Source organism: Mesoplodon densirostris, chromosome 5, assembly GCF_025265405.1.
Source record: "Mesoplodon densirostris isolate mMesDen1 chromosome 5, mMesDen1 primary haplotype, whole genome shotgun sequence".
In the NCBI taxonomy this organism is placed as follows: domain Eukaryota; kingdom Metazoa; phylum Chordata; class Mammalia; order Artiodactyla; family Ziphiidae; genus Mesoplodon; species Mesoplodon densirostris.
The window spans coordinates 118,588,417-118,607,843 of NC_082665.1; the positions used below are offsets into that span (position 1 = coordinate 118,588,417).

Consider the following 19,427-nt stretch of genomic DNA (forward strand, 5'->3'; position numbering starts at 1 on the left):
GTCACGGACAATCCTGCCAGAGGCAGTGGAGCTGTCCGTAAGCCTAAGAAAAAGCTGGGGGCTTGCCAGAGCAGAGGGAAACCCACAGACTGGGAAAAGGAAAGAGATGGGGACACTGGTGGAAGTGGAGGCATTAAAAGTAGGGTTGTCAGATTTAACAATAAAAATACAGAAAGCCCAGTTAAATTTGAATTTCAGATAAACCACAAACAATTTTTTACTATAAGAATGTCCCATGAAATATTTGGGATATCCATATATTTTAAAAAGCATTCATTGTTTACCTGAAATTCTCATTTAACTGGGTGCCCTGTATTTTATCTGGCAACCTGGTCAGAACGGCTGAGGCGCTGGGCATGTAGAGAGAGGGAGTCATGAGAAAGAGGGACGGCGCCTGAGGGGGACAGCCTCCTGGCTGGGAAGGAAAGGCTTCCTCTGAATGGTACGTTTAGATCAAGGACACAGCTGCACATTTTCATCAACTCCCCGGCTCTGTGATTCTGTCACTTATGCACCTGGAATAAAGAACTGATGGGCTCTGCTTCAGGGTTCCAGGCACGTGTTGGCTTAGCAGAGAGGAAGGAGAGACCACACACCCCTACCCCCGGTTGGTGGTAAGCAGCTGAGACACCCTCAGTGGGCACTGGGGGAGCAAAGGGAGCTGTCTGGGGAGATGCTTGGCCAGAGACACAGATTCCCCTGCCCAACCTTCCCTACTCTCAAAGGAACCTTTCAGAAACACCCCTGAGCCAGCTTTTTTTTTTTTTTTTTTTTTTTTTTTTTGCAGTACGCAGGCGTCTCACTGTTGTGGCCTCTCCCGTTGCGGAGCACAGGCTCCGGACGCATAGGCTCAGCAGCCATGGCTCACAGGCCCAGCCGCTCCGCGGCATGTGGGGTCTTCCCAGACCGGGGCACGAACCCGTGTCCCCTGCATCGGCAGGCGGACTCTCAACCACTGCGCCACCAGGGAAGCCCTGGGCCAGCTTTTAATGACCAGGATGATGCATAATCGATCATTGGTATGATATACCAATGTACTTATTTATTGATACTAAAAAACGTGCCCACTCACTTCAATTTGTGGTGCACCCTCGGGATTAGTTACCATTCACTGCTTTCCACTAACTGGTGGCCAGTCCCGCTCACAAGGGATGAAGGAAGGATGGGCTGTGCAGAAGCTTCACTTGAAGCCTCTTGTCAGAAAAGTTCCACCTCATGCTGTCCTCAACATGGCCTTGTGTTTTTGCCTTCTGAGTCTGTGCTGAATCACAGGAGACTTTAGACAGGTTGCCTTGTTTAGATCCATGCCCACCTTTGTCTTTATGAAATATGTGGCATTTTCATCTCATATATATACACGTTTGAATCTTAAATAACTGGAGAATTTTCTCCAGGCACTTCTGGTTCTTGCTGGTTTAGTAACATTACTTCTGCTAACTTTGGTCATTTCCAGTAATTCTCTCTCTCTCTCTCTCTCTCTCACACACACGCACACACACAGAGAAGCATAATTATACACTTTAATTCCTAAATGCTTTTAATTGGTGTATCCCATATTTTACAGATTTTTTTGGCTTCCAATAATAACAGTAATCAGCACTGTATGTACATGTATGTCTTTATAGGTATGTAATTAAGATTAAATTATCCACTTTATTAGGTATCATCTGTTTGAATAAATGCAAAACAAGAAAAACTATTAAAAAATTGCGTTTCTGTAACAGCAGTGTTATATAAACTTCTCTCAATTCATGCCTAACTCTAGTGCAGCTTAATAATTAAATCATTAAATTTATCTTCTGTTACTTCAACACTGAATGTCATTTTCTTACCTTTCGGAGCTCAGTGCCCATATTTCATGGTCATCTGCTCACACAGCCCGTCCTCTAAGTCATTCAGCAAACATTTGAGTGCCCTCTGTGGCTCTGTGCTAGTTCTGTGGCTACAGGGATGGATACTATATGGTGCTCTCTCCTGATTTAACAAACTTATAATAAATAAATCATGACATAGCATGTTAGCTCCCCTTTAGGGAATTTGAGAAAAGCCACCATGAGGAAGTAGTGGCTGACCTGGGCTTCTAAGCATGAGTAGGAGTTTTCCTCCCCCTACTAACTTTAATCCATGCGGGAAGAGACATCTTTGAATCCCCCAAGGCACACAACATAGTCTTTCTTCTGTTGTAGGTACTGAACAAATATGCCGAGATGAATGTTTGAATTATTTTTGTCCAATCAACTTTATAAAACTCATTCTGCTCCACTCTGCAAGAGGAAGGGAATCAAGTGAAAACACACACTCCCGTTATTCAAAGCAATATCCAAGTTGTCTTGTTGTTTCCTTCTTTTACTCAACAAATATTTACTGAGAGCCTTTTTTGTACCAGGCACTATAACAGATGCTAGGGATGCTGCAGTGTGCAAACTCTTCCATTCTAGATGAGGGAGACAGATAATAAACAGGACAAATAAAACATGCATTACGTTAGGTTGTGATCAGTGTTATGAAGAAAATCAGGGCCTCCCTGGTGGCGCAGTGGTTGAGGGTCCGCCTGTCGATGCAGGGGATACGGGTTCGTGCCCCGGTCTGGGAGGATCCCATGTGCCGCGGAGCGGCTGGGCCCGTGAGCCATGGCCGCTGGGCCTGCGCATCCGGAGCCTGTGCTCCGCAACGGGAGAGGCCGCAACAGTGAGAGGCCCCGCAAAAAGAAAAAAAAAAAAAAAAAGAAAATCAAAGCAGAGGAGTGTGGTTAGGTAGACCCACTGAGAAGGTGAAGGAGGTGCAGGAGTTAGCCAAGAGGACATCTGGAGGAGAAGAATTCTAGGCAGACTGAGCAGTACATACAAAGGTCCTGAAGCAGCAGCATGCATTCAGGGCCTGACACATTTGAGGAATAGCAAGGAAGTCAGTGCGGCTCGTGTGCAGTGAGCAAGTTCAAGAGGCTGATGGAGGAGTGCAGATCGTGAACAGTTTTGCAGCATTGTAGGAACGTGGCTTTTTCTCTGAATGAAATGGGAGGGTTTGGAGAAAAAGAGTGGTACAGTCTGCCTTACATTATAAAAAGACAGCTCTGGCTGATGTACTGGGACTAGATAGGGAGTGGGGGGGGGGAGGTAGAGTCAGGGAGGCTTGATAAGAAGATACTAGTCATCCAGGTGAGAGATGATGGCAGCTTGGACCAGGGTGAGAGCAGTCAGTAGAGATGGTGAGGTGGGCTCATGTGCTGGGCATATTTTGATGACAATAGAGCCAACAGAATTTCCTCATGAATTGGATATAACATGTGAAAAAAAAAAAGAAACAGAGGAATAAGAAATAGTTCCAAGGATTTGGGCTCGACAAACTGAAGGATGCAACTGACATTAACTGAGATGAGGAAGATGCAGGCAGAGCACGTTTAGGGGTAAGGTTAGTACTTTGATCTTGGAAATGTTGAATGTAAGGTACCTCTTGGTGGAGATCCACTCAGAGCCACCCACGTGGAGAGGCTGAACATACACATTAACAATGGTTGTATTACGTACAACTAGACAACTCCAGACAACTAGAGGTGGGATTTTAGACATTTCTTTCTTTCTCTTTCCCCCCTTCTCATTTCCTTTCCCCCCACCCCTTGGTTCTTTCGAATTTCTCAATAATTTAAATACAAGTTTTACTTCTACAATAGAAAAAAAATAAGCCAAGTTTAACTTTTAAAAACAACATGACTTATGAGCTATGAGGGAGGAATAATTGAGTATTGCTTGTGTCGAAAACTTGAAATTCAAGTCCATTCAACAAGCATTCTCTGTGATCCTACTACAGGCCAGGTGTGCTGCTAGGTTCCAGGGATACCGAGATAAACAGATGTAGTTCCTGCTCTGAAGGAACTCACAGTTCAAGAGGCTCCAGGGCCAGCCTCCGTCAGTGCTGTAATCAAGGTCCAAACTGAGAACCTGGGGAGCATGAAGGAGGGAGGTAGCAGTGAGGGTGCACAAAATTCCTGTACCATGAAAACGTGACCCTGGGCCACACTGAGTGTAATTCTAATGTAGGATGGAAGCACACAGCAGGTGACAGATGGGTGATCAGGTCACTCTTTACTGAAACACAGCACACATGCCAGGGGAAGTCCAAGGACATCTCTAGAACAGGCGAAGACCCCACCCCCTCCCTACACACGTACACCCAAGCATATGTGAGCCAGGGTCCCACTGCCATGAATGGGTAAGGCCGTGGCTTGCTGATCTACATGGGAACCTTCCAGGTAACATGGCTCCAGTCGTGCTGAGGCCCAGGCCGCCGGCAGCACTGCCTGCTTTCGCACATGGCAGTGCCTGATCACAGCTGATGTTCTTCAGCCCCTCCTGACACGCAGCAGGGAGACTTGGATGGGAGACATAAACACATGCAGTTTATGGTTGAGCTGGTGGACAAAAGGGAACATATTAGGAAGCCAGCAGCACTTTCTGAGCCTCTTGCGGGCTGGGCATAGGCTAGGTCCTTCATGCCATTTAAACCTCACAGTAACCTTAGAACGCAGGTAGTACCAGCCTCATTTTACAAGGAAGGAAAGTAATACGGAGTTCCTTACCAAAGGTCACACAGTTAGGAACTGGAATTCACACTCAGGTCTACGTGGCGCCAATGCTTGTTGTTTGTCTGACCCCTGAGCCTTTCGCCAGTGGCCAGCTCCCAACGAGAACTAACACCCAACACCTGCATGGCCTGGTTCCTGCACCTCTGCTTCTGATCTGCTCCTATCTCCCTGGCTTCTTTTGACCCCTGAAATAGTTTCCAGTTTGAGGGGCTCAGATCTGACATATCTTTGGCTTCTTTCTTCAACCAAGATTCACACTTGCTACTTGGATTATCATGTGCAGTGGGAATTTGTCACTTATTTGGCTCTCCCACTTAAAAACCCCATGCCATGTTCAGGGACCTCCTTATTATGGGAGTCCTGATAGGCCCCGTTCCACTAAGAGAACTTCTAGGGCCCAAATCTTCCCTCTTCCCATCATCCCCTGGAAGCAAGATGGGGGCACAAGAGTTAGGCTGAGCTGACTCATTCTAACCTTCCAATGACTCACACCATCCCCCAAAACCCTAACCCTAGAATTCCACCACTAGAAGCTTTGTCCAGGGATCTGGGTTTTAGGAGAATTTTCCCAACTTCTACAAATATCATCTTGGTCCCCATCTAGAGCGTACATCTATGGGGGGTTTTTTGTTTGTTTTTTGTTTTCTGTCTAATATCCCTATTTCCTTTGGGGCCTTTCCTTCCCATTCCATGGGGTTCAGGTCGGGCTGTCAGTCATGGTGGCCCTTCCGGGTCAATGAGATCCGTCCTTCCCTAGTATGATATGCAGATCTTGGGAGAGGTAAGCACCTTGTGAATCTAGGGCTGTCACAGCCACCTTTCCTTACATAAGAAGAGACTCTGAGGAATGAAGGGAGAAGAGCTAAGAGGGGGAGAGAAAGAGAAAATCCTGATGATCCTGTTTGAGCTTCTGGATCCAGCCATAACTGAAGCTGGACAGCCACTTCTAGGTTTCTCAGCCAATACCTTGCCTATTGTATAAGCTACGATGAGTTGGGTTGCTGCCACTTGCAACTAAAGTCCTGCCTATCTGCCCATTTATAACATTGACCCTCCCCCAGGGGCCTGAAAGCCTGATCTTCCTAAAGCCTGAGGAAATTGGGATGAGGGAAAGAATCTTTCTTTACATAGCAGAGAAGGGGAATTCAGAACTCAGGAAAAACAGGCAGAAGCAAAGCCAGACAGGGATTTTTAGATCTCACTCCTAATACTCCAGAAGAAACTGGACCCTCCCAAGTGTACAGTATCTTCTGTATCCTGCAGATCTTCCCCAGGGTCTCCGAGAACCTCTCACTCTCCTCTACCCCCCGGCACAGAAAGTGCCACTCACCTGCTGCATCAACCTCTCTGCCACTCTGGGGGCAGTGAGGTCTTCTGGGGAGGCCACGCTCAGCCTCAGGAGGAGGAAGCCTCCATCCTCACCTGCGAGTTGAGAACAGTAGGAAGATGAAAATATGGGTAAGTCATTTCAGGAATCAAGATGTGAACTGTGCTACCCAGTCTCTGTCCCCACGCTGCATATGTGTACTCACACTCGTGTGTCAATGAGTCTGTGTTCACATAGGATCTTACCTCTATTCACTGCAAAGAGAAAGGAGTCCTCCTCTCCAGTAACTGGACCCATCGTGGAGTCTTCCCAACAAGAGGGAAGGAAATAATGTCTAGAGGCCCCATCCACATTTGGAGAAGTCAAAAGAGTAGTGTGAGGAAGGAGAAATGAAAGTGGATCTAGAAAGTTCTCAAGGCCTGGAGGCCCGGATGGGGCTGTTGGGAAAGGGGCCAGCCTGGGAGAAGGCTGCAGAGAGGCTGGTCTCTGAGGGGATACACTCAGCCAGTGCTTCCAGCTCCAGGTTGGCAAAGGTCTTTCAATCCAGCCTTCCTGACTTAGCAGCTTGTAGGCAACTTCCGTCTTTTCTTGAGCCCTAATCTGCCTGCCTTTACCTGTCACATTTTAGTCGTTTCTTCCTATTAGAATACTATTAGAATTGATCCAGCAATTGCACTCCTAGAAGTTTATCCTACAGAAAATAGCACACATGTGAAAAATGTGCTATTTACTGCAGCACTGTTTGTCATAACAAAATACTGGAAAAGACCTAAATGTCCAAAAAGAGTCATGTACCACAATACTCATTGCAGCTCTATTTACAATAGCCAGGACATAGAAGCAACCTAAATGTCCATCGACAGATGAATGGATAAAGAAGATGTGGCACATATATACAATGGAATATTACTCAGCCATAAAAAGAAACGAAATTGAGTTATTTGTAGTGAGGTGGATGGACCTAGAGTCTGTCATACAGAGTGAAGTAAGTCAGAAAGAGAAAAACAAATACCGTATGCTAACACATATATATGGAACCTAAAACAAAGGTCATGAAGAACCTTGGGGCAAGATGGGAATAAAGATGCAGACTTACTAGAGAATGGACTTGAGGACATGGGGAGGGGGAAGGGTAAGCTGGGACAAAGTGAGAGAGTGGCATGGACATATATATACTACCAAATGTAAAATAGATAGCTAGTGGGAAGCAGCCACATAGCACAAGAAGATCAGCTCTGTGCTTTGTGATCACCTGGAGGGGTGGGATAGGGAGAGTGGGAGGGAGGGAGATGCAAGAGGGAAGAGATATGGGGATATATGTATATGTATAGATGATTCATTTTGTTATAAAGCAGAAACTAACACACCATTGGAAAGCAATTATACTCCAATAAAGATGTTAAAAAAAAAAAAGACCTAAATGTCCATCCATAAAACACTGGTTAAATAAATTATGGTAAAACAAAATACCGAGAAGCCATAAAAAATAATAGCCTTGTCTCAGAGATCTGTGTTTAACACATGCTCCATTTGCATGAAAAGGAAGATGAGAGATATTATTCTATATCTATATGATATAGTATCTATGTCTATATTATATCAATATAATATGTAGAAATCTTTCATCTTCCTTCTTATGCTTCCATATGCATATTTCATGTCCAGAAGAGGATTCACAAGAAAGTGATACCATCAGTTATGTATGTAAGGAAAACTGGGGAGTTGGGGGACAGCAATGGGAGAAAGACATTTTATGGTGTACTCTTTTGTACTTACTGAATTTCAAATCATGTGAATGTATCATCTAATCAACAAATAAAAGCTTTTTAAAATAAATATATATTAATAAATTGAGCCTTTAAAAATAAAAGCACAACAGGAGACCGAGTTTTGGAATCAAATAGACTTTCACTTGGAATTCCACTACTACTTTTTTACCATCTTTAAATCTATTTCCTCCTCTGTCAGGTGGGGGGTAAGAATACCCACCTCATAAGGTAGTTTTGAAGGTTTAGTTAGAGGAGATAACATGCAAAGCTCATACAGTAGTATACTGCTTGGCATCAGAGAGAAACTTCAGCTGGTGTCAATGCTCACTAGTTGTGAAATATTTTTATATCACCTCTACCTGGAATACAAAAGATATTCAGTAAGGTGGTTGTGATTAATATTTTTATTTCACCCCCCCCCCAAAAAAGGCAGTGCAAGCTGAGGATACTGCAGGGATGAGGCACGAGGAAAGAGTGATGGGAAGTGGAGGTGAAGGCTATAGGCTGACTGGGACCTGGGCTGACCCAGCAGCCACTGACAAGGCACCTCTTCCCCGAGAAATATCTGTTGTCTTAGAGATGTAGCTTTCTTTCTTTCTTTCTTTTTAACATCTTTATTGGAGTATAATTGCTTTACATTTTTCTGTTAGTTTCTGCTGTATAACAAAGTGAATCAGCTCTACATATACATATATCCCCATATCCCCTCCCTCTGTGTCTCCCTCCCACCCTCCCTATCCCAGCCCTCTAGATGGTCACAGAGCACCAAGCTGATCTCCCTGTGCAATGCAGCTGCTTCCCACTAGCTATCTATTTTACAGTTGGTAGCGTATATATGTCCATGTCACTTTCTCACTTTGTCTCAGCTTACCCTTCCCCCTCCCCATGTACTCAGGTCCATTCTCTAGGTCTGTATCTTTATTCCTGTCCTGCCCAGAGATGTAGCTTTAGACTCCCAAACCTTTGCCCTATTTATTTATTTATTTTAAGTCACCATTTATGGCACCAATCCCAGCAAGTGCATCCAGTGAGCTCCATTTTCATGGGGTCCCAGCTGCTCAGAGGGCAGCAATTTGGGCCAGATGCCCACATGGTATGGCCCTGGCTGAATCAGAGGCATTCAGATAATGAGGGCTGTGTCTTTTAAGTAAAATTTGGCTCCTTGCCTGGTGCACAGTAATTACTTAACAGTCAACTCCATAGAATGGCAGAGATGCAAAGGACTTCACTGCAACCTCCTCCAGCAACTGGTGGAGAAACTGAGGCCCAGAGAGGGAGAGGGACCTGTCCTAGGTCACTCAGGTTGTTAAAGGCAGAGACAAGATCCCAAACCATTTCTCCACACTTTTTCCATACACCACCTTAATTCTGCTCATTACTGATTTTGGCAAGAACCACTAGAAGATCATGAAGAGGTGACATCAGAGACAGGGCTCAGAATAGGCCCCCAGATCCTTCCTTTCTCCCTACTCCCTAAACATGCAGACTCCAAACCCCAAATCCCCAAAAATCACACATGGGAGAAGCCGTTCACCTGCAGTAACATCTGTCAGACTTGTCTGAGCACTGGTGGGCGTGGCTGTTGAGGGTTTCCCTCCAGCTGTGCTGGCTGTCTTCAAGGTCTTTGCTGAGGCTGTGGTCTTGGCTAAGGTGATGTTTGTTTCTTGGCTGCTGTTGGCTGTAGCCAGATGGACAGAAGGAAGAGGGCTCCTGCTGTTGGGAACGGGCTCACTGAATGTGATGTCTGTGGTAGAAGTCTCTGAGGGGGTGGAGCTCATGATGGTCGTTACTTCAGACAGACTGTAGACCGTAGCTGAGAACCCAGCAGGGGAAGTCACCTTGCCTACTGTTGATGCACTCCCTGTGGAGACTGTAACTGCTCCTGAGACCTTGGTGTGGCTTGTTGTCTCAACAGAGAGGGATGAGTTTTCTTCCAAGAGGTTCATGCTAACTGTCACCAAAGTCCCACTGGGGGCCATGGCCTTGGCTGCTGTTGTTTCCATTTCTGTGGTGCTACTGATGGTGAGTGTGATGTCTGTGGCGCTGGCTGTTGACAAGGTCTCAGCAGAGGTTGTGGTCCTGGCGAGGTGTGATTTTACTTCAGTGGAGACAGGCAAAGCTGATGTCTCAGGGGTAGGCAGGGCCTTTCCTCCCGTGGGGCTGCGATCTATGTCTGAGGTCCCAGGGATGCTGGCAGTTGCTTCTATTTCTATAACACTGCAGTTGATCACCTCGATGTTGCTGATGTTGTAGGTAACCAAGGCTTTAGTCAGAGCAGCGATGTCAAGTGACAGGGCTTGTGAGGCGGTGATGGCTGGAACTGAGCTGTCAGAGGAAGCGCTGCTCTCCGAGGACAAGGCCTCAGCTTCTATAGAGGTGTGAGCTAATTTCAAGAAGACTACCATTATTCTCTTTGCCTCTTCAGAGCTGTCGAAATTGCAAAGGGTGTCAAAGGCGGCTTTCGAGAGCTCAGTGCCTGTGACGGTCTCAACTGTGGTCATTCCACGTCCCATGGGGCTGCCACTTGTGGCTGATGTCTCCATAGGAGTGGTGATCACAGCCGAGGACTTGGAAGGCATTATTTTTATGAGGGCCATGGTCTTGTTTTCCCTGTTCTCTGTTACTGAAATGGTGTTGCCTGGGAGGAAGGTCCTATCAGAGGTCTGGGTGCTTAGGGTTTGAGTTTCCAAAGAGATATGGTTTGACATAGAGGTCTCAGTGAGGTCAGTGGTCTGGAAGACTCCCTCTGAGCTCGTCCTGACCCCTGGAGTCACAGCAGGCACTTCTGTGTGGCCTGATTCACTGGTGCTGGGGCCTGTATTGGGTAAGACCAACTTTGTGAGCTATGAGTCCCAGGGCACTGACTTCACACAAGCTCTTGTGCTTATGCCCAGGGCACTGCTGGGAGGAAGGTGGGGAGGGGGACTGCTTTTACCCTATTTTTCATCTATATATTCAAGGAAGAAGAGGCACTATTGGGAAGACCAGGCCCACGTGGCAGCCATGGAACTGGGATTGCCCTGACTGATGTCCTCTGATGGCCCACATGAGGCAAGCAACCCCCAGAATCTAGTTGATTATTGGTCTGAAACCATCTGAGTGAATGTGTAGGGCCAGGATCCAGCTTCAAGGGGGAGCAAAAAAGGCAGAAGACCCAAGTGAGCCAAGAACTGCAGAGCAGGGACCACGACTCTTAGAACTTTCTTTAAGAATCTTGTCACTTTTTTTTTTAAAAAAAATGTTTATTTATTTATTTATTTTCTTATTAGTCATCCATTTTAGAGCCCCCCCCCCTTTTTTTTTTTGCGGTACGTGGGCCTCTCACTGTTGTGGCCTCTCCCGTTGCAGAGCACAGGCTCCGGACGTGCAGGCTCAGTGGCCATGGCTCACGGGCCCAGCCGCTCTGCGGCACGTGGGATCTTCCCGGACCGGGGCATGAACCCACGTCCCCTGCATCGGCAGGCGGACTCTCAACCACTGCGCCACCAGGGAAGACCTAGTCATCCATTTTATACACATCAGTGTATACATGTCAATCTCAATCTCCCAATTCATCATACCACCACCCCCTTGTCACTTTCCTATCAATTCTCTTCTCATCCAGTGACTGTTTCCTCATGGAAGTAAAACACTTCAACCACAAGAAACATCTGTGGTTTTGTGTTGAGAGGTAGCTGTGGGGATTGGAGGAGAGGAATTTCCTGGACAGTGTGGGTGATGGCTGCTGCAAAAGAGGGAAGCAGGCAGAGTCCCCGGGGCTCTAGCAAAGGAAAAGGGCAAGCTGCCCACCTGCTCAAGCCTCTCCTGAACGCGGGCCTTAGACGGCAAGGATGGAACCCTGGAGCTCCAGAAATGATGAACCCAGCGTCTTCCACAGGAAACAGGGAGCCAGGTGAAGCAAAAGTGTACTTTTTAGAAAAATGCTGCTAGCATGTCTCCCCAGGGCAGGATGTCTCTGCTCACTGGACTGACACTCTGAGGTCGTGTGAGTGGAGGGCCAGCAGGCATGCATTGCCCGGGGGAGGCTACAGCAAATATTTAGGAGCTGACAAGGGTGCCTCTCCTGTCTACAGAGGGAGAGGGGCTCTCTCTCTTTGTAGGCCATGGTGCCTCTTAAGGAGGGTTGCCAGATTTAGCAAATAAAAATACAGGATGCCCAGTTAAATTTGAATTTGAATTTCAGATAAACAAGGAATTATTTTAATGACAAATTTTTTTAGTATGTGTAATTTTCCATGTAATATTTAAGACATACTTATACTGATAAACTCATTACCTGAAATTCAAATTTAGGTGGACACCCTGTGTTTTATCTAGTAACCCTACTCTTGGAAGGAAAAGATGAAAATATAAGCATCCTTTTTCGGGGTTCTTATGGTTTAAGATGGTCTTTCCTGACACCTACTGACCCCAAAGTACCCAAGGACCCAAAGGAGGGCCAGGACCATTTGGTCACCTCTACCCAGGGTGTCAGGACAGGTCCTCGGCTTGACCTCTTGTGTCTCCCATTGGATAATGAAGCATCACTGGGCCAGGAGGTAAGAGACTGGGTTCTAGTCCCAGGTGTGTTGCCTACCAGCTCTGGAGTCTGATGATTTACTGGTGCAAATTCTGACTCTGTCCCCTACCAGCGAGGGTCTCATACCTGCCTTGCTATGGGGTGAGGACCAAAGGGGAAGGGGAATGGGGAAGCCCTTACATTCCAAATCCTGCAGGGGGTTATTAAGTATCCCTCCCTGACCATGTCCTTTCAAGGAGTCACCTGAGAGCACACAACCTACTTTCATATAGCGAGAGTTTCAGGCTGTACCCACATGAGAATTAGGTGGTCATGGCATTCCCTCTCATTACCTGTTCAGTGCAGTCTACCTACACACACAAACCACGATTTTGCAGAAATATGCTTGCTTCTCTCCACTTCAAAGCCCGAGATACTTCTCTGAGCCTCTCGGTCCCCACAGGTGGAGGCAGAGCCCTTCTGCGGCCGCCCACACAGCCTGAAGCTCAAGCTGTGGGGTCTGGCCACTGACCTCCCCTCACACATTTTCTTCCTTTCTTGGGAGCCTTGTGGGGTCACCCTGCGGTGAAACCTCCTCATGCTTCCCAAACCCATAGCCTCTTCATCTCTGGGGCCCTCACAACCCCCCACCCAACTCTCTTACCCACTGGGGCTCTTCTCAAACAGAGCAAAGCCCACGCTGGCTCTTTACAGCTCTAGAATGCTGCAGCTCTCCTGACCCATTCCTCAAATCAAACTGGTGGAGAGGAAAGCATGAGGACTTTGGACTCTGAGTTCGAGTCCCCTCTCTGCTGCTTGCTCAGCTGCTTACCAACCTTGTGGCCAGGCCAATTCTCCCAGCTCCACGCCTACATTTTCCCATCTGTGGAATGGAGCTGGGGTACCTATTTCATAGGATTGTGAACATTACATTAAATTAAATGTCAAATGTGCAGCACAGGACTTCCCTGGTGGCACAGTGGTTAAGAATCCGCCTGCCAATGCAGGGAGCATTGTTTCAAGCCCTGGTCTCGGAAGGTCCTACTTGCTTTGAAGCAACTAAGCCCGCAAGCCACAACTACTGAGCCCACATGCTACAACTACTGAAGCCCGCACACCTAGAGCCCGTGCTCCACAACGAGAGAAACCACCGCAATGAGAAGCCCGCGCACAGCAACGAAGACCCAACGCAGTCAAAAAAAAAAAAATTAGAAAAAAAAATGTGAAGTACAAGCCTGGAATAGATCATGAGTGCATGCAGGAGGCAGTGTGGTCCAGGGGTTAGGTATGTGTGGAATAAAAGCCTGGTTCTGCAGACAAGTTACTTAATCCCGGTAAGAAGACTCAGTCTCCTCACGGCGGGTGGGGGGCTGGACGAGAGTAAGAATGAGAATTGTATCTCTCTCTCACAGGGTTAATGTGAGGATTAAAAGGATAGTGATGGCTGAGTAGAGTTGCCTGTGCTATACAGTAGGTTCTCATTAGTTATCTATTTTATACACAGTATCAGTAGTGTATGTATGTCAAAATGTCATCAAACTGTATATATTGTGTTACAACTTTTTTCATTCAATAAAACGTTATGGGTATATCCATGTCAAAAAAAAAAGTGATGATCACAAAGAAAAAAAAAAAAGATAGTGGTAGGAGTATATGGGAAATCCCTGTACCTTCCTCTCAATTTTGCTGTGAAGCTAAAACTGCTCTGAAAAATAAAGTCTTAAAAGATAACGCATGGTAATGATGTGTCAGTGTAGCTTCCTCGATTGTAATACATGTACCTCTCTGGTGAGGGATGTTAGTAGCAGAGGAGGCTGTGGGGAGGTGGGCAGAAGATACATAGGAATCTCTGTACTTTCTGCTCAATTTTGCTGTGAACCTAAAACTGCTCTAAAAAATAAAGTCTATTTTTACAAGAGATAATTCATGTGACAAGCCTCGCACAGTTCCTATTACAGATCAATGTTCATTCTCTTCTTTCATAAAAGCCTGTCTCTCTCAGAATCCACCCTCCACAAGCAGCCTGTGACAGTCACGCTTTTCACACAAAAATGGGTTTTTGAAGGAAATTCATGCTAGAAAATTAACTTGGAGGAGAAAGAATCTTGTCAAGCCACATTCTTAGGCTTTAATCAGATTTATCACCAGCCTGCACCTCCCTGACCCCCACAATCTCCCCGCCCCACGTACTCACACCCACACAGGCATAAAGACAAACCCACAGCAACCTCATATTTGTATGGACTGCAGAGTCCCATGTGCTTAAGCTGACCCACTGCCGTTGCCTACTATCAGCCATAGTAATACTTCATGTATAGCTTTATGGTTGACGATAACTAACCCGAGAGAGCTACCCTCACCCACAAAAGGCTGCAGTACAGAAGCTCCCACCCAGAGTCAGGAGAGAAGCCCACAGGCACCCTCTTGCCTCCTTACCTGCAGAGCTCCCAGGAGCCCCAGCCACCCAGCAGAAGAAGAAAAGGGGCAGAGCCAGGCCCCAGAGAAAGCCCATCCTAGCTGGGGCTCCGGCCACCATTGCCCAGCAGATCTGCCCACTGCCTCTTGCTGCCACCTTTTCCTGCTTGCTCAACCCGTGGAGCAAGGGCGGGCCACCTACCTAGGTGTGGCTGGGTAGTTTCCAGGATGCAACCAGGTGATCACAAGTGCACAGGCTGAGAGCTGGCAGGTAGTGTGTCAGGGCTGACAAGGAGCTAACCCTCCTGCCGCCCTTGCCCACTGACACCCCCCTCTCTGAAGTTTGGTTTGAAGCTATGGAATCATTTCACAGTGATATTCATCCCCTGGGTCCTGTAGGCAAGGGAGGCCATGGAAGATGGTGTTTCACACACATTTCCCCCTTCCCACAGCCTTTCCCCCCCTCCCTCTCCCCTTGTGCATGGGGCTTTGACTTCTAGTTAGAGAAACATGGGTTTTATTCCTAATTCTAGATTTACTAGCTCTATAATCTAGGGCAAATTGAAAAACTTTCTGAACCTCAACCTCCTGATTTGTAAAATGGGCATAATCCTTACCTCACTGGGCTATTTCATGAGGCTCACATGAGATAAAAAGGCTCTAACAGTGCCTGCTACATACTTGGTGCTTGTTGAAAACATATACATTTTAGGTGCTCAATAAATGAGTGAAGGTCCTGATGTCCACTCAGATCCTCAAGCAACAGAGAGAAGGAACAGCCCCCTGAGGTCTGCAGGAGACAGCTCTCCAGTGTGGGGCAGGACTCTGATCCCTAACATCCTTCCATCTTTACATCCTGTGATCCAGCATCCCAGCCAGAGGCAGGATCATGTCTTGGGCCAGACTGGAGGTGTGGGGTAGGGAGAGCACAGCTGGGAGAAGGGAAAGTGTAAGTGTGCTGGTCTGTGTCCCCAGGCCTGGGAGGAGGGACACTGAGGGTGATTACTTAGGGAACCTTGGGGATTTGGCCACAAGACGGGGAATGAGGCTGCAGAATGTATTTCCAAATGCCCTAGTGAAGAATCTTATCCCCTCAAAGGGCCAAGGACATAAGCTGTTATGGCCACAGCCAGTGGCCAGACAAGGTATCTTGGGGATTTCAGGGCAAGAGGTTTGTGATGAAAGCAGCTCCAGAGTAGAGGAAAGCTTGCTGAACAGGTGTCAAGAAATCACAAAATCTCACAGCTGGAAGGAAATTTAAAGTGGAATCAGAAGGTCTAGGTTTGGGACTTCCCTGGTGGTGCAGTGGTTAAGAATCTTCCTGCCAACGCAGGGAACACAGGTTCGAGCCCTGGTCCGGGAAGATCCCACATGCCGCGGAGCAACTAAGCCCGTGCGCCACAACTACTGAGCCTGCGCTCTAGAGCCCGCGAGCCACAGCTACTGAGCCCGCATGCCACAACTACTGAAGCCCGTGCTCCTAGAGCCTGTGCTCCGCAACAAGAGAAGCCACCGCAGTGAGAAGCCCATGCACCGCAACGAAGAGTAGCCCCAGCTCACTGCAACTAGAGAAAGCCCGCATACAGCAATGAAGCCAAAAATAAATAAATTTTTTTTAAAAAAGGTCTAGGTTCTGTTTCCAGCTCCTTCATTGGTAGTGGCCCAAGAGCTCTGTGTGATCTTGGACAAGTTATTTGCCTTCTCTGGGCCTCTGTCAATAAGACCTCTGAGGTCCTCTTGGCCATGAAGTCTGAGGTTCTGCGTTTGGTGTGAGCCACTGTCTTCTAGAACTTCACCCTCCGTTGGGATAAAGGGCTCTGTGTCCTGGAAGGAGAAGGGAGTCATTCTAGGGCACGGGGGTGGGATGAGGGGAGGAAGACTCTATGAGAAGGCACTGAGGGGTCCGTCTGGGACACAGCCCAGCACTTGGGTTCAGGGATCTTGGACCCCAGTTCCAACCACACTGTTAATCCGTACAGTACTCCTGCCAGGCTGAGCCCTTCCACCCTCCCATTCAACCTCAGTCCTTCACTTTATAAAATGGGAGAATGGATTTCCCCTTGGGGGGTGGGTAGGTGGGGAGAGGAGGCCCCAGGGCCATACAGTGACCTGAATTCTGTTTGACCCGATCTAGTAATGACTGATCTGGTGTGACTCTTCACCCTTGAGAAGACAGAGGAGAAATCCAGCAAGAATGCAACTCCTTTCAGCCGCCTCCCTCCCCTCCTGGCCCACCTGTCTGCCCCACCCTAGCGGGGAAAGGGACTTCCTCATTCTAGCGGCCAGTGGCTTAATCTACAGACTGAGGTACTCCAGGTGCCCTTGCACTCCCACCACAGACTTCCCTTCTCCATTTCCTTTCTCTTTTCATCCTCTAAGTGATCAACAGCTCAGCTCTAGCCCAGTTGTCTATGATGAGATCTAACCAGGAACCTGCTAGAAGGAAAGCCTGCTGAGTGTTTCCCTGGGTTTTGCTGAATTTTATCTGGTCCATCTTCCCCTGTATCTGGGGGAATTTCCAAGCCTGGACACATGACTGTTGGCCCTGGGGGCATAATAGTCTTATCCAGAAAGTTCCTGGACATTTTGTTCAGCCCAACTCAGCTCTCACCCTGAATGAGCATAGGAGGCTAGTTTTATTAATTTAGCAGACATATATGGAGCACCTACTAGATGCCAGACACTGTTCTAGGCACCCAGGATACATCACTGAGTAAAACAGATCCCTTCCCTCATGGAAATAACTTCCCAGTGAAAGGAGATGGCAAACATTAATAAGTGAATGATATAGGGATGAATATTATGGAAAAAAGAAAAAAAAAAGACAGCTAAGAAGAACCTGGTGTGTGTAGCGTGGAGAGGTGAGGGACAGATTAAAGTATTAAATAGCACCATGGGATCTGAGCAATGACTCCAAGCTGGTGAGAAAGTTAGCCAAGTGGATACGTGGGGAAGAACACTCCAGGCAGCGGAACTGCTAGAGAAAGATCCAGAGGCCTAAGGCAGGACCTAGTTCAAGAAGCACAAAAGAGGGCATGTGGCTGGAGCCACGTGAGAGGGCAGAGTTGGGGGGCAGGGGAGCAGGATGATAAGGCCTAGGTGACAAAGGGCCTTGCCAGCCTTGGGCGCTGGGTTCTTGGAGTGAGGTGGGAGCAGCCCCTGGGGAGTTTTGAGCGGAGGAGTGATGGGTTCTAACTTGGGTTTTAGAAGGCCCACTCTGGCGGCTGTGGTCTGGAATAGAAACTGGAATAGAGTTGGGAGGCTTTTGCCCTAGTCCAGGTAAGAGAGGAGGGTAGCTCTGACCACATTGGTAGCAGAGGAGGTTGGAGTTGGTCCGATTCTGGATATAGTTTGAAAGTAGAGCCAACATGACTTCCTACCAGATCGGTGTGGGCTGTCAAAGGAAGAGAAAAGTGAAGAGAACTACAGACTTCTCAGCCTGAACAAACGGAAGGATGGAGGTGTCACCAGCGCCACTTGGGTCTGTGTTTGTTGGGAGGAGAAACTTTTTCCTCTTCCAACCTGGGTCCAGTGACTGGAGGCCTGCAACTTAACAAAGAAAAGACAGATGAACGGGAGAAAAGACAAAGTTTATTTACACGTGCACTAGGGAGCTGCTTAGTAATGAGTAACTCACTGAATAACCAGAGACAAAGGTTTCTACACCACACTTAACAAAGGCATGGGGCTTAGGACCTCTGTGGGAAAATACGGAAGATTCTATTGGCAGTCTGTCTCCATGGCAGCTAAAATTGGCTGGAAAATCCCTCGGAGGGAGATTTGTGGCAGCTGTATTTTTAGAAGGCTCTGTTTTAGTCAGATAAGGGAAGTTCAGATCACATTTCTTTCTGCATCTTCTGTAGGTCAAATGTTCCCTCTTTAAAATAATCTTTATACCAACTCTGGGGGTCTGAGTGGGTCCCCACAGGTTCAACATGTGTAGATAAGGAGAGATGGTGGGAATCATTTAAGTTTGCAAAGCCGGGTGAATGGACCCCTCCATACCCTAGCTCCTATTTCCTTGGGTTGTAGCATAGAAACCTCCAGGGAGCCCTCTCTTCTTTCATTTCTTTTATTAGGGTACAACCAACATATAGTTAACTACGCCAACCTCAAGTAGTATACAGCTTGATGAATTTTTACATGTGCTTACACCCAGGATGTATTCACCACTCAGATCAAGATATAGGACACTTTCAGCATCTCAACAGGTTCCTTTGTGTTTACTTCCAGTCAGTATCCCTCCAAGGACTATCATTCCCACCTCTATCACCATAGACTGGTTCTGCCTATTTTTGAACTTCATATAAATGGGATTATGCATATATAATTTCTTATATCTGGCTTTTTTCTCTTAACATTATGCCTGCGAGACTCACCCATTTTGTTGTATATAACGGTATTTCATTCTTTTTTTATTGTTAGGTAGTATTCCATTGTATAAATATACCACAATTTATTTATCTACTTTCCTAATGATGGACATTTGGATTATTTCTAGTCTTTCACTATTCTGAATAACACTGCTATCAACATTCTTGTATATTTCTTGTATATATATATATATATATATATATATATATATATGAGTGGAATTGCTGGGTCATGTGTTTATCTTCAGTATACAGCATCAAACAGTTTTCCAAATTGATTGTGCCTGCTTATACTATACCAGCAATGTATGAGAGTTCCAGTTGCTCCACATTGTCATCAACACTTGGATACCACAGGTCCTTTTAATTTTAGACATTCTTGTGGATTAAAAGAATCACCTGTAGGGGCTTCCCTGGTGGCACAGTTGTTGAGAGTCCGCCTGCTGATGCAGGGGACACGGGTTCG

General features: G+C 46.9%; 1 protein-coding gene across 1 annotated transcript; it reads right to left on the bottom strand.

The window, feature by feature from the left end:
• Positions 1-4,336: 4,336 nt before the first annotated feature.
• On the bottom strand, positions 4,337-14,709 carry MUC20 (mucin 20, cell surface associated). The gene is made up of 4 exons (XM_060100148.1): positions 14,610-14,709; positions 9,210-10,490; positions 5,910-6,001; positions 4,337-4,405 (listed from the first exon to the last, which is right to left on the bottom strand). The coding sequence occupies exons 1-4, from the start codon at positions 14,707-14,709 to the stop codon at positions 4,337-4,339; spliced, it is 1,542 nt and encodes a 513-aa protein (XP_059956131.1).
• Positions 14,710-19,427: the final 4,718 nt, after the last annotated feature.